Source organism: Pezoporus flaviventris, unplaced genomic scaffold (genome assembly GCF_033815535.1).
Source record: "Pezoporus flaviventris isolate CSIRO_AGI_PZ_B2104156 unplaced genomic scaffold, CSIRO_AGI_Pfla_v1 ptg000005l, whole genome shotgun sequence".
In the NCBI taxonomy this organism is placed as follows: domain Eukaryota; kingdom Metazoa; phylum Chordata; class Aves; order Psittaciformes; family Psittacidae; genus Pezoporus; species Pezoporus flaviventris.
In genome coordinates, this window is record NW_026892553.1 from 21,521,610 (window position 1) to 21,535,280 (window position 13,671).

General features: G+C 57.0%; 1 protein-coding gene across 6 annotated transcripts in view; it reads left to right on the forward strand.

Annotated features, from left to right (window-relative positions):
• The window catches only part of NLGN3 (neuroligin 3), a 41,277-nt gene that overhangs the window by 24,091 nt on the left and 3,515 nt on the right, over nt 1-13,671 (forward strand). For 5 of the 6 annotated variants that reach the window (XM_061446321.1, XM_061446325.1, XM_061446323.1 and 2 more), the window contains 3 exons: nt 3,814-3,873; nt 6,522-6,671; nt 8,289-8,474. In XM_061446321.1, the coding sequence (XP_061302305.1) occupies nt 3,814-3,873; nt 6,522-6,671; nt 8,289-8,474 (396 nt within the window). The remainder of the gene's footprint in view (nt 1-3,813; nt 3,874-6,521; nt 6,672-8,288; nt 8,475-13,671) is intronic. The other variant, XM_061446326.1, reaches the window with a different exon arrangement.

Genomic DNA, 13,671 nt, shown 5'->3' on the forward strand with positions numbered 1-13,671 from the left:
ACAGGCATTCACACTGGGTGAGTGGAGGACATTTTTGATGGGTAAAGGAAGTAAGAGCCTCGAGTCCTTTTGGTTTTCCCAGCTTGAATCCATAAGCTTAAACCCATCCTCCTGAGGGTGGGTGCTCTGTGGCTCTGTGTGGTGGCCTTTGCCAGTACAGAGGAAGATCTCTGGACCGAGGGGTCCTGGTGGACAAGTTGTCATGAGTCAGCAATGTGCCCTTGTGGCCAAGAGCAGTGGTGTCCTGAGCTGTGTTAGGAAGAGCAGGTCAAGGGAGGTGACTCTCTCTCTCTACTCACCCCTGGTGAGGCTTCACCTGGAGCACAGTGTCCAGTTCTGAGCTCTCCAGTGTAAGAGCGACAGGAAGCTCCTGGAGCAAGTCCAGCAAAGGGCTGCTAGAATGATTAAGGATCTGGAACACCTTTTGTATGAGGAAAGGCTGAGGGAGCTGGGTCTGTTCAGCTTAGAGAAATCTCTGGGGGCATCTGATCAATATATAGAGGTATCTGAAGGGAGGATGTCAAGAGGATGGAGCCAGTCTTTTCTCGGTGGTGCCATGCAATAGGATGAGAGGCAGCAGGTATAAATTAAATCACAGGAAGTGGTTCCACCTGAACATGAGGAAGAATTTTTTTACTGTGATTGAGCATTAGAATAAGTATCTGGATGGGTTGTGAAGCCTCCTTCCCCAGAGGTACTTCCCCAGAGGTACTCAAGAGCTGTCTGGACACTGTCCACGCTTTAGGTGACCCTGCTTGAGCAGGGAGGTTGGACTAGATGACCTCTGATGGTCCATTCCAGTCTCAGCCGTTCTGTGATCTCCTGGTCTCCTTGAACACGGCAATAACCACTGGAGGGAGGTAATGTAGCAACGTGCAAGACATGGGTGAAGGAAGCAAAGCTGTAATTGCTCTCAGGAGCTGTGTGGTGTCAGTGGGTCCTTGTGGATGTGAACAATATAGCGAGAGGCAAAGAGCCTGCTGGTTGCAGCAGCCTGTGTTCACCATAATCCCCACTACCTTGGCACCTTCCTGCTGGTGGGGGAGGCTCGTGCTTTGCATCTGCCATGACCACATACTGCCACTGTTCCCCCTGGTCTGCATTACTGCGCTCCTGCTTTGCTTAGCTTCCCAGCACTGCTTTCTACTGTCCCTTCTGTGGCATGTGTAGCTGAGGTTACTTTAGGCTTGTCCCAGCCGTCCCTAGGTTCCAGGGCAGCAGTCCCCAGTCAGATCCCACCCTGCTCAGCCAGGACAGTTGCTCTGATCACAGGGTTGTTGTACACTGGCCTTTCTTACAACCTGACAGCTCCTCATAGCTGGTTCCTCCATCCCTGACTGCATGGAGACCTTTGTCTCCTGAAGGAGACCAGGCTGGAGGGCTGCAGTCCAGCTGATCCCAAGGCTTTAACAGCACCAGGGCCCTTGGCAGTGGAAATGGATCTCTAGCTGCTTGTGATGGGCTTCCCAGCTCTGAGGCACAGTGCAGATGAAGGCTTGTGCCTGTGGTCTTTATTAGAGAAAACCCTTAGCAGTCCCAAGGAGGCTGGCGCACAGCATCGATGAGCCAATATTGCACAAGTGCTTTGCATTTTGCTTTCTGGGCTTGCAGCTCTTCCTAATGAAGATGCAGTAGGTCAAGCTTGCAGCCTCCTGCAAACAGGCTGATGGGAGGGAGGGGAGGGAAGGAGGTAGCAAGGAAGGAGGGGGATTCTGGGGCTGGGGCGAGAGCTTGCGGGGATGGGAGTGGTGTTGGGTGAAAACAGGAGAATGATGTGAGGAGCTCAGAGGATGGCTGGGTGGTGAAGCAGGAGTTAAGGAGGCAGGGCTGGGGCATGGAGAGGGTAGGCTGGGAGGTGAACTCCGAGTCAGAGGAAACCAGGATGGCACTGGAGACAGCAGATCCATCCCTGCCCCAGGCAGGAGCAGCTCCACCTCACCTCTTCCTGGCAGTGTGTGTCTCACCTGGTCACACCAGGCCGTTCTGCCAGAGCTTTCCTGCCCTTTTTCTTCTCATCCAGCTTCAGGCTGCCTTGGGTAGCCCCAGGGCTGCCTGTGCTCTGCACAGTGGAGGAGGAGTTGCTCCTCCACCTCACCCCCTCGCAGTGGCCTTTCCTGAGCTGGGATGCTGCTGTAGTTCCCATCACTCTGCTCCCAGGATTCACATGACCCACCTCCCGCAAGCTTTTCGTGCCTGCAGGTTTTTCAGTCCTTTAAAAGGGATTTTTCTAGACTTCTGGTCGTTGCTCCTGACTCCGGGTCACGTCTGCTTAAGGTCTTGTGCAAGCATCTTGCCCTGATGGAGCTGCCCCACAGCCATTGCAGAAATGTCACTCCCCTGTCACAAATCCCTTTTAAATTCAAATCCTGTCCACTCCATGCTGCCATCTCTGTTATCCGTCACCCGGGTCACCTGCAGGATCCCACTCCCGGTGTGGCAATAACTGGTCTTCCTGTCCTGTACTCGCCTCGTTGTAGTTCGATCCAGCTGTGGGGCTGCCCCTCGCTCGCAGGCGCCTTGCTGGACACCGTGCAGATCCCTTGCTGCAGTGGTGTTGGGGCCCGTTGGCGATCGCAGCAGGGATCAGCGCGTGCCTGGCAGGACCGTGCAGCCCTGTGTGTCCTGGGGAGGTCCCGGGGCAGCACAGGCACAGGGCAGGCAGTCCTGCCCTGGGGAAACCCTGCTGTCACTGCCGAGGGCACCTTTGCCCAGGGATCTTGTTTGGTGCAGGCACTGGGCAGCAGAGGACCGCAGGTGCTAGTCTGCAGCTCTAAGGGGATAACGGGATCGCAGCCTCTTCCTGAAATATGGGGCTGATGGCACTCCTCAGCTTTGTGCCCACAAGGGCATGGAGCCTTGGTAAAGGTCTGCACTGTGTCTGTTCCCTGCCAACCCAAAGGCCACATCTTCTGGCTCAAGCCAGCAGCACGCAGCTCAGGAGGTGACGTGTTCGGTGCTCAGCAAGTGCCACCTACAATAGCATCCCACAGTGCTGGGCTGAGGTTGCTGGCCCTGGCACCGTGGGTTTGCTAAGCACCATGTAACAACTGGAAGGCATTCAGGATGTTACAGAAATCAATATTTTTAGGGTTCTGCCTTGATTGTGGCCAGTTGGTTGGTGCCTTTGCAATCAGTCACCCATGTGCCTAGTCTTTGAGCAAGGGAGTCGGTACAGGACAGCTGGGCCGTGCACGGAGGTGCCCATCACAACGGCTCCCTGCAGCGTGCCATGGTGGGCTTGTGCCGCGGCACTCGTGGTCTGTGGCGTAGCTGTGCTAGGCAGGAGCGGCCATGTGCTGCATGGTGCTGACAAGCAGGATCCCAGGTGGTGGCCAGAGGCCACCCCGGGCAGCCCTTCATGTGTCTGGTCTGTTGACAGGGATGGCTCTGCTCAGGGGCAGCAGAGCTGGGAGCAGGGGTCCTGCTTGCACCTGGGACAGGAGCCTTGCCCCGGTGCCAGGAGCCGAGGGGCTGCCCGCACGTGGGCCCAGGCTGGGACACAGCGAGCGCCTGCAAAGGCTGATCCAGCACCAGCGCTGGTGCTGCCGCCGGCCCCGTGCAGGAGCGGGGAAGGGGCCTGGGTGAAGCGGCTCCCGGGGCGGTGCTGCCGCTGCCCTGGCGCTGGGAGAGGTGCAGTGTGAGTACCAGCGGTGCTGTGGGGCACAGGCCTGGCCCCAGCAGCTCTGCTATCACGCTATTTTTGAATTCTCTTTTGTTGTTTTGTTTTTTTTTCTTGTTGTTTTGGTTTTGGTTTTTTGTTTCGTTTTGGTTTTGTTTTCCTTTCTGTTCTGTCTCCTCGTGTTTGGTCCCTAGGAGCCAGCGCTAAGAAACAGGGCGAGGACTTAGCGGATAATGACGGTGATGAAGACGAAGGTATTTCTGTGCTTGAGGCTGCCACTGCATGACACGCAAAGCGACTCCGTTTGCCTGCCACCCGCTGCCATCCCCAGGGAGCCCTGTGTGTGTCCGTGTGCCGCAGGCGGGCACAGGGCGGGGGGCAGGCTGGCTGGCTGTGCAGGCGCCCAGGCCCTTCCCCTCCCCGGGACAGGGGGAGAAGCTTGTGAGGTGTCTTCTGCTGTAGGAGAAGTTTGCTCCCACTTGAGCGAGGGCAGGCAGGAAGCATGGCAGCCTGGGAGGAGAGGTGCCCTGGGGCACCTGGGCCCATTTCACCCTGAACCCAGTCACATCCCACCACCACCCTCATCCCTCTGGACTTGGTGACATGCAGCTGGGAGCCAGCGACCTCCTCCCGCAGCCGGGCCTGCTGCGGGCATTGCCGTGGAGTGGCCATGCCAGCAGCTTGGCAACCTTGGCACCCGCAGGGCCATGCGCAGGAGACCCACAGCCCGCTTGGACACGGTTTCTGTTCAGTTCTCTCCTTCTGCGCTCAACATGAGCAAGGTCTTGCTTGCCACCAGAGCACAAGCACCGGCTGAGGCAGAGCGAGTGAGCTTTCAGCAATGTGATTCTAGATTTGCGCCAGGGCTAAGCGAGCTGCAGAATAAGCTATTTTTAGTGAACCAGGGCTGTTCATCTGCAGGGTGTGGAGCCGGTGTGTTTGGCTGCAGGGATGTGAAGAGGAGGCAGCAGGAGAGGTTGGCCAGGGTGCAGCCCTATTGCGCTAGGACAGTAAACCCTCACGGTGTGCAGGAGTCCCAGTGCAGCTCAAGCGCAACCTGGCAGATGGCGTTTAGGAAACAGATGAAAAGCTTTTTCCTTGGCAGGACCACAGCCCCATTGTTTTCTCCCACTGACCTGTGCCCCAGGATCTCTTGTACCAGGGTATAAACTGGCATTCAGCCTAAGTAACTTAACTGTGCTAAATCCTGCACACTAAAACGCGCTGCAGCCATTGGGAGCCGTTGTGGTACATCTGCACATCGCTGTCATCCTGCTGCAAGGAAGTCCCTTTGTACGCTGGTGGGAGCATGTGGCAGGGAGGAGAGGACCCAGACATGGATGTTCCTGCACTTTGCATTTCAAGCAGGTGGTTTCTGGGAAAAGTTGTCCTGCTGCATCTCTGCTGCATGGGCAATGTCTGTCCTGGAGGCCCTGCAAATGCTTTTTGCTCCCCAGGTCTGTGTATTTGCCTGGCTTCATCCTGGCGACAGAAAAAGCGCCAGCACAGGTTATGGCATATGCAGATTCTCCTGGGTGGAGAGCTTTTCCATATGAAGGGAGGCCACCCTTAGCCATGCCTCAGGCCACAGCTGCAGGTGGGGATGTGAGAGGTGCCCATCAGCAGCCCTCTGCCGTGGGCAAGACACAGGGAGGAGTGGACGTGGGCAAGACACAGGGAGGAGTGGATGTGGGCAAGACACAGGGAGGAGTGGACGTGGGCAAGACACAGGGAGGAGTGGACGTGGGCAAGACACAGGGAGGAGTGGACGTGGGCAGGGGTTAGGTGCTGAGCATCCCTGGCCAAGCATCCCTTCTGCGCAGTGCTGCTTTACCTGCGGGACCGAGGCGGGGCTGGCTCCTGCTTGGTGTCTGGGGCCGGGGCCGGCAGCGAGCAGCCTGTGAGCAGCCCCCGCAGGCAATGCAGCCTGCCAGAGCGAGGTGCTGGGTGCGGGTGAGCATGAGGGAGGGCAGAGTCCATCAGTGCTGGGCACCACAGCTGCAACCACCTCCTCCATCAAACATGGGCGAGATGGACCAGGAGTGGAGCATGGGTGTTCTTCCCTTGTGCCTGGGCTTGGCTCCAGGGGGGACCGCAGGCCAGTGGGGCAGAAGGGGAAGGATGTTCCCCTGGACAGGGCCGGTCGAGAGAGGGCGTGTGGCTGCTCCCTGTCCCCTAGGCTCCCACAGTCCTTCCTCCCCAGCCCTCAGGGTCCCATTCCCCAGTGTCACTCCACGCCTCATGCCCTGTCCTCGTCTGGACACTGTGCTCACCTCCCTGACACGCACACATGCACACACTTTCTGCCTCATCACCATGTGTGTGTCTGGGCACTGGGGTGCCATGGGTTCACAGTCAGGCAGCTGGCAGGTTTCTACCTTCCCAGGACGGACAGGAATGGGGGGTGTGGGGAGAGCCAGATGTTGGAGCACCCACAATTGCCCCTGCTGCCTTCCAAGTCCTGCACACCCCCATTCCTGCCCCCCTGCAATGCCAGCTTCCAGGACTCCTGGAGCTGAGGGCTTGGGTCCAGCCAAAGACAGGACATGGGGTTGCATCGTGGGGCTGGAATCTGCAACTCCCACCCACAACAGAGGTGCCGTTGGTCTGGCTCCCGCACGTGGCCAGAGCGGCTGGGTACAGCTGGCATCTCTCCCACATGTGCTGAGACCCCCAAGGGGACAACAGTGTGGAGGTGGTGCAGAAAGGGGCTGGCAGGGATGGTTCAGCAGTCGTTGGCCTTGGAGGTCCATGCTGCGACCACCAGGAGAGCTCTGGGTTTGGTTTCTAAGGCCCTGTCCCCAGTCCTGGCAGCTGGCATTGCCCTCGTCCTTGGTCTGCCTGTGGGGCAGGGTACTGCAGCCATCAGAAGGGTCCTGTGTTTAACCACCTCTCCTTCCAGACATCCGGGACAGCGGGGCCAAGCCGGTGATGGTTTATATCCACGGTGGCTCATACATGGAGGGCACAGGGAACATGATAGATGGCAGCGTCCTGGCCAGCTACGGGAACGTGATTGTCATCACCCTGAACTACCGCGTTGGAGTGCTTGGTATGGGCTGGCCAGCGTGGGCGCAGCAGGGCAGTGGGACCAGCACCCACAGCTGGTGGGTGCAGAGCCAGATGGGAAGGGGGTGGTGGGAGGAATGGGACCCAACAGGATGGGAGCTGCACTGTGACAGGCTGCTCCCACCCTCTGCCCTGGACACTGGGGTGCAGTGGGGTCTGGTTCCTGGCACTGGCCCCCTCCAGGCGCATTTACACAACCTGGCTCAGCTGAAAGCAAATATTGGTCTGCAGTTATATAAATAATAAACGTGCTTACCCAGCATCTCTTCCTGAGAGGGATCAGAGCAGTGAGCTGTCAGTGGTACGGCCTGGCTGCCCCTGGGGACCCAGCAGCTCTCCCTCCCCAGGCACAGGCTGTCCCCAAGCCAGGTGAGCTACTGGGACCGCTGCAGCCCCCCACTGTGTCCTGGCTCTCTGCAGAAGGGGTCACAGAAAGGTGTCGGGTGCCGTATAGAAAAGGGTAGCAGTTCTGATTTCATGAGCCCTGGTGACCTAAGGAGGTGAAATGGGGCACAGGGTCAAAAGGCAGTGCTATCCTCTGTCTGCTGCAGCAGAACCCCCCATGACCTGGGACATGAGATCTGCCTGGAGCATCACTGCTGCCTCCCTTAGCAGCAGGTAGAACAAGGGGTGCGGAGGTTTGAGGAGAACTCCTCAGTCAAACTGCTGCAGGGCCAGCTCTTTCCCAAGCCATCCAATGTGGCACGGCTGGGCTCCTGACCAGTACCCATAGCAGCACATCTCCCTGACAGCCTCCAGGCCCTATAGTCTCCTGGGGAAGATGGCAGTTAAAACAGGCTTTCCAGTAAAAACAAGCCTATTCAAGATGTTTCAGTACTTAAAGTCAACACTCTTAAGACAGATAGGTGCAAATTTAAGAGACATATGTCACAGTATTAAATAAGACTTTAATGGTGTCGTTATCATCTCCATTGAGGTGGTGCAGTGTGCCCGGCCAGAGCACTTCCAGTGCTGGAGCAGCAGCATCAGTGCCGCTCCCTGCCTGCCAGGGTTACCTGGCTGGATTTTACCTCAGCACCATGGTTTTGGCTTCCTTCTTTGAGTCAAAGCAAATGAAACACTGATAGCTTATCTTGGGTGTTGCCTTTGCTATTGAAAGCATTTCTCAGCATCTTCCTCACTGTGAGACATTGTATTTTAAGCTGCAGTGGGTTCCCCTCTGCCCAGCCCACCTCTTTACATTTATAGAGCAAATGCTAGTTTGCATTGCTAGTCCATGGAAAGCATTGGCTGTGCCCACACTCAGCCTGCCTGCAGCCACCACTGCTTTCTCGTCTTTCCTTGGAGCATGCATGAGGTGTCTTGACCTGTTATTAGCACAACTGGTGGGGCAAGGCTAGGACGAGGCTTCATGCCCATCACTCACAGCCCTTCACCCCTCTGTGCTGCACAGAGGGTGGCTGGAGCTCAGTGATGTCCCTTCCCCAGCTTAGAGCTCACAGGACTTTCTTGGTAGTGGGGTCTCGTGCTGTGGTAGGACAGGGTCCTGTAGAAGCTCCTCTAGGCCCGGGGAAGGGAGGTGGGAGGTCAGGATACCCCCTGCTTCCTCATCCCTAACCAGGCTCCCCTTGGCTCACAGGGTTCCTGAGCACAGGAGACCAGGCTGCCAAGGGCAATTACGGGCTGCTGGACCAGATACAGGCGCTGCGCTGGGTCAGTGAGAACATCGCCTTCTTTGGGGGAGATCCCTTGCGCATCACCGTCTTCGGGTCCGGAATCGGTGCCTCCTGTGTCAGCCTGCTCACCCTCTCCCACCACTCTGAAGGTAGGTGCCAGCTGTGCCTGAGGATGCTGCAGCTGCTGATCTAAGCTGGTACCAGCAGCCACCACAGCCGAGTCAGGGCTGCGGTTTAACTGGTCACTGGTGAGAGTGGAACCCAGGACTGGGAAGCAAAACCTTCTCATCATGGGCAGGGAGAGGCCAGCAGCAGAGCACATGGGAGCCAGGGATGGAGCTGGTGCTCCCAGCACATGGGGCTGCAGCCCAGGTCGAGCACCTGGGTGTGGGGAGAGGTGGGGACCCCTCCTGCAGCTCCTTGCCCATGTGCAGGTGTGGAGGGGGTGCCAGACATCTTGCAGGGCACTGAGAGCACAGATTGCAGTGCTTGGAAATGCATTCATACTGGAATAGAGGGGAAGCCGGACCTGAGCCTGGAGAGGGAGGGAGCACCCCATCTTGTGAGATTGGGCGAGCTGTGGAAACACAGTGGAAGTGATATGGTTGATATCTGTAAATATAGCGGAGTGTTTACTCTAGATAAAGAAATTAATTCCTTATGCTAGAAGACTGTGTTGGCATAAGAGCAAATGCATGTAAACCACCCACAAAGATATTTATATTGAACACTAGGAAAAAAATTAACCATGGCAGTAGAGGTGTTCTCAGTAAATGTCCTAAAGGAAATGCAGGCACAAAGCCTGAACTGGTCCACAGGTAACCAGCCTGCCAGGGTGTTGGTCACAGGGCTTTGTATGAGGGTGCACCCCTCTTCCAGTGCTGTGCCTCCAAGCATAGTGCAAGGGAGAAGATTATGCATAAGGGCAACGGATACGGGCATGAGTTTGCACCTCAGAGACACACACAATTGCACTTGAAGCTGTTGGAAAGAGCTGCAGTCCAGCTCAAGAGCCTGGGAACCACACAGGAATGGAGACCTCCAGCAGTGCTGGTGACATGGTGGAGGGTTTATGGGAGGAGTCTAGCACTGGCCAGGCTGCTTGCAAAGCCTTCCTCTGGCCCAGGGAGCCGTTGATGGACTGCCCCAGTACTGAAAGCAGTAATGATCTCAGACCAGGCTGCTGCAAAGGTGACTGCACCAGCACCAGCATCATGGTCGGCCTGGCAGTACTTGATGTGGAGGTTTGCGGGTGCTGCTGGTATTAGCTGTGGTAAGAGGTGGCAGAGCCTGTGCTCATGATAGGGAATGAAGGGCAGCATCCTGCTGAGCCCAGACCTGACACAGAGCTCGTAGGATGCCGGTGCACCGTGGAGTCAAAGACAAGCCCAAAACACCTCTCCCAGTTTTATCCAGCTGCTCTTTTTGGTTAAACTTGCCTGATTACAGCACACCGTTTGCCCACCCCCATGCACAGCCCCACTGCTGCGCTGGGCTCTGCTTCCCACTGATGACCCTTCCCCGGGAGCACATCCCTGCTGCCCATCAGGGTGCCCAGTGGTCACAGCCAGCTGCCAGCCTCTCCTTGGATAGGCCAGGGAACTGGAGAGGCTGAGACATGCTGCCATGGCTCAGGGGATCAGAGAATGCAGAGGGGCTCCAGAGCTGTCTGTGTGGGGGGTATCCCAAGCATGGGATAACCCACCAGGTTCCATGCTCCCTCTGTGCTGGGGCCAGGACACAGCCAGCACTAACTCACCCTGTGCAATGCTCCTGCTCTCAAGGTGGCTGCTCCCACTGCTGGGCAACCCTTGGCTCCCCAAGGATCAGAGCTATGGGGGATGCTCTGCCCCACAGACCTGACGACAGAGGCACGTCTGGACCTGGTGGGCAGCTGCTTCCCAAAGCTGAAAGCACATATGGAGCTGTGTTGCCTGCTCAGGACACGTCTGTTCTGGGTGAGCCCCTTTCCCTGCTGCTGCAGTGTGCTCAGAACGCTTGTGCTCTGTCTGTACTCCTGCAGGAACACCCAGTGCCTGAAGTGACCCTCTCCATCATCCTGCTCCCCTGTGCCAGCTCCTGAGCAGGATGCTCCTGGGGCTGTTGGCTTGGGGAAATATTAATGGGTATTAGACTACAGTAAGCTTCAGGAAAATGTGAGTTATACCTACAGAGCCACTGACGACATCGCAGTGCCAGAGCAGGGCAGGACCTCACTGCTTTGGGGGCTTCTGGGCTAGGATTCTCAGCTACTGAAAGCTGCACTGGGCAGGCAGCAGCTCTTTAGCACACAGGAGGAGATGCTTCTGACAGATAAAACCAGAGGATGTTTTACTTGTGTTAGATGTTGAGTAGTGTGTAGGAAAGGAGCACAAGTAGATCTTTGCAGATTTGTGAGCAGCGGGCAGGGCAGGGAATGCACTGCAGCTGCAGGGGCCTGTGCCACCCCTGTGGATATCTGGAGCTCTGTGTGTCCTCCTACCCTTGTGCTGTCACTCTGGGCTGAGTGGGCACAGGGGAGGGGAGTATTTCACAGGCTGAAAGCTCCTGCAGAAAGAATCATAGAATGGTTTGGGTTGGAAAGGACCTTAAAGCTCCTCCAGTTCCAACCCCTGCCACGGGCAGGGACACCTTCCACTAGAGCAGCTTGCTCCAAGCCCCTGTGTCCAACCTGGCCTTGAACACTGCCAGGGATGGGGCAGCCACAGCTTCTCTGGGCACCCTGTGCCAGCGCCTCAGCACCCTCACAGGGAAGAGCTTCTTCCTTATATCTAGACTGAATTTACCCTGTTTCAGTTTGAATCCCTCACCCCTTGTCCTATCATTACAGTCCCTAATGAAGAGCTCCTCTCCTGCGTTCATGTAGCCCTCTTCAGACACTGGAAGCTGCTTTGAGGTCTCCACGTAGCTTCTCTTCTCCAGGCTGAATAATGCCAGTGTTCTCAGCCTGTCTTTATATGGGAGGTGCTTCAGCCCCTTACCGCATGGCCAACATAGGAGAAAGGGTTTTCTTTGCTCATGCTGAGTGTGAAAGGCCAGGGAGGGGATGCCAGGTGTAATGCATTCATAGTACTTCTTAGAGTGCTCCTCTCCATCACAGGAGTGCCTGGAGGCAGGCAGAGATTGCAGGGATGTGCTTTCGGTCCAGGAGTCTCCTATCTGGGACTGGGTTCTTGCCTTGCCCTGCTTCTGGCAGGGCACCCAGAAGCCAGAATGCCGCTAAGGTTGTAGACCAGTTTTCATGGCCAGATGGTGACACCTCTTAGGAAGCAGGTCTGTGTGCTTCGCTGCATAGGTAGCCTGGGTTGGAGGAAGCATCATGGAGAGAGGCTGGGGATGGAGGGGGCTGCTCCCCGACTTTACAGCCATGAAAAATACCATTGTGCCAGTGTAGCGCTTCTCAAGTGACATTAGGCTTTCTGCCACTAAACACTGCATCTGCCTGCCATGTCCTTTGCTGCCCCATCCAGGCCCAGTGCCTGTGGTGTGGTCCCCCGGGCATCACAGTGGCGCTGGGTGCCTGGCACCCTCACTGCTGTGGCAGGGGAGCTGCTGCCAGCTGTAAATGCTGTGAGGCAGGAAGGGAGCGCTCAGTGCTGCAGTGTTTCATCAAAGCAAAAGGCCATGAAATGACCTCAAAAAAGCTCTGCTCCAGAGCACCCATCCTCCCAGGGACAGGGCAGCTGGCACTGGAGCAGGTTAGGGAAACTGCGCTGAGATGCACCATGAAGACCAAGCAGATTTGTTTTTATTGCATCAAAATAAAACTCATTTTGATCAAGAGCTATTAATGAAGCTGCTAATTTGTGCCTGCTCTGCCAGGTGCTACAAGAGGCAGATGCTGGAGGCTGTTGCAGCACATGCTGTGTCTGGCTGCCAGGGACACCCATGGCTTCCCTGCCAGCCTCAGCCCATGTAGGTGGGTTGGTTCCTCACCGAAGTGCTGCTTCTCTCCCCAAGCCATGCTGGGTCAAGAGCAGTCACTGCTGTGCAAACCTCTTATACTTCCTTTGCCCCATCTCCTGCTCTGTGGGGGCTGGTGCCCTTCACTGCCAGCTCTGTGTGTAATCCATCCTCAACTGGACAAGGCACCCAGCATCCTGCTTGGAGTGGGGCTTGGTGCAGACAACCCCAGAGGTGTTTCTAGTCTCAGCTCCTGTGCAAAGCAAAGGGGAAGTCAAGAGCTGGTGGCAGTCTGCAGCACGAGGCACCACTTGGCACAGCCCTGGGCCCACTGTTTGGCTCCACTCTGCTGTGGCAGCCAGCTCTGCAGGACCTGGGATGCGTCGGGACCCTCAGCTTGGAGGGGAACAGACAGGGAAGACAGAGCTGCATCTTCCTGCCTGGGCCCCAGCAGGCTGGAGAGCTCTGGTGTGAGCTGCAGGGTGGCGATGCCTCCCTGGGATGCTTATTGGGCTTCAGTAGGGTGCTGGCATGGAGCAGGAGGGCACGGCAGGACTGGGCTCTCACAGACTCCTGGGTCCTCCTGGATCAGGACATGGCCATGCTGAGACACAGCAAAGGGACTCCATGAGGGACACAGCCAGTTGGTGACACCAGCTGCCTGTGCTTCGGCAGACAGGGGTGAGCAGCGCCACAGCCCAGTCGGGTGGGTCCATCTGGGAAGTGATGCTGCTGGCAGGGAGTGATAGCTGTTGCTGGGACAGCATCTCCTGAGAGACAGGAAACCTCCATCCTAGCCCTTTGGCACGTGGGTGATGCTGCAAAGCAAGCAAGCCCATGGCCAGTCTCCAGCCTGTGGGCTGGTTACAGCTTTCTAGGGCAGCAGGAGGTGACAAACAGAGCTTGTGACTTCCCTTTATCCCAGTGCATGGGACTGTATATCAGGTACTTGGCAGAGCAAGGACTGTGCGTACAGACAAGAGCTATGGGCATGGTGGCTGGGAGCCAGGAGCCTCCAAACACTTCTGCTGGAGGAAGGTGCATGCTTTCCCCTGCAGGGTGACATGGCCTTGGCTGCACGGGGAGTTTCATGCAGGCACTCCATGATTCAGGGGGCCAGGGGCAGCCTCACAGCCACCATCCTGCTGTGCCAGCAGCTTTCAGGGACCACCTGAGACAGTCCCTCATGACAAGCTAGTGTCAGGGTCTGACAAGGGTGCAGGCAGCACCCAGGGTGCCAGAGAGGGCTGGCCCAGAAGCAGGGACCCCAGGGTGCACCCCAAGCCTGGCTGCCTTTCATGGCCCCGGAGGCTCCACTTCCTCACCGCCCTTTGTATTCCTAGCACAAGCGCCATTGACATGGGGTTGGAGCGTAGCCACACATTCCTCCGCCTGGGCCAGGGCCTTTGTGGCCCCGTTTTCCAGGGCGAAAGTCCACTCCCT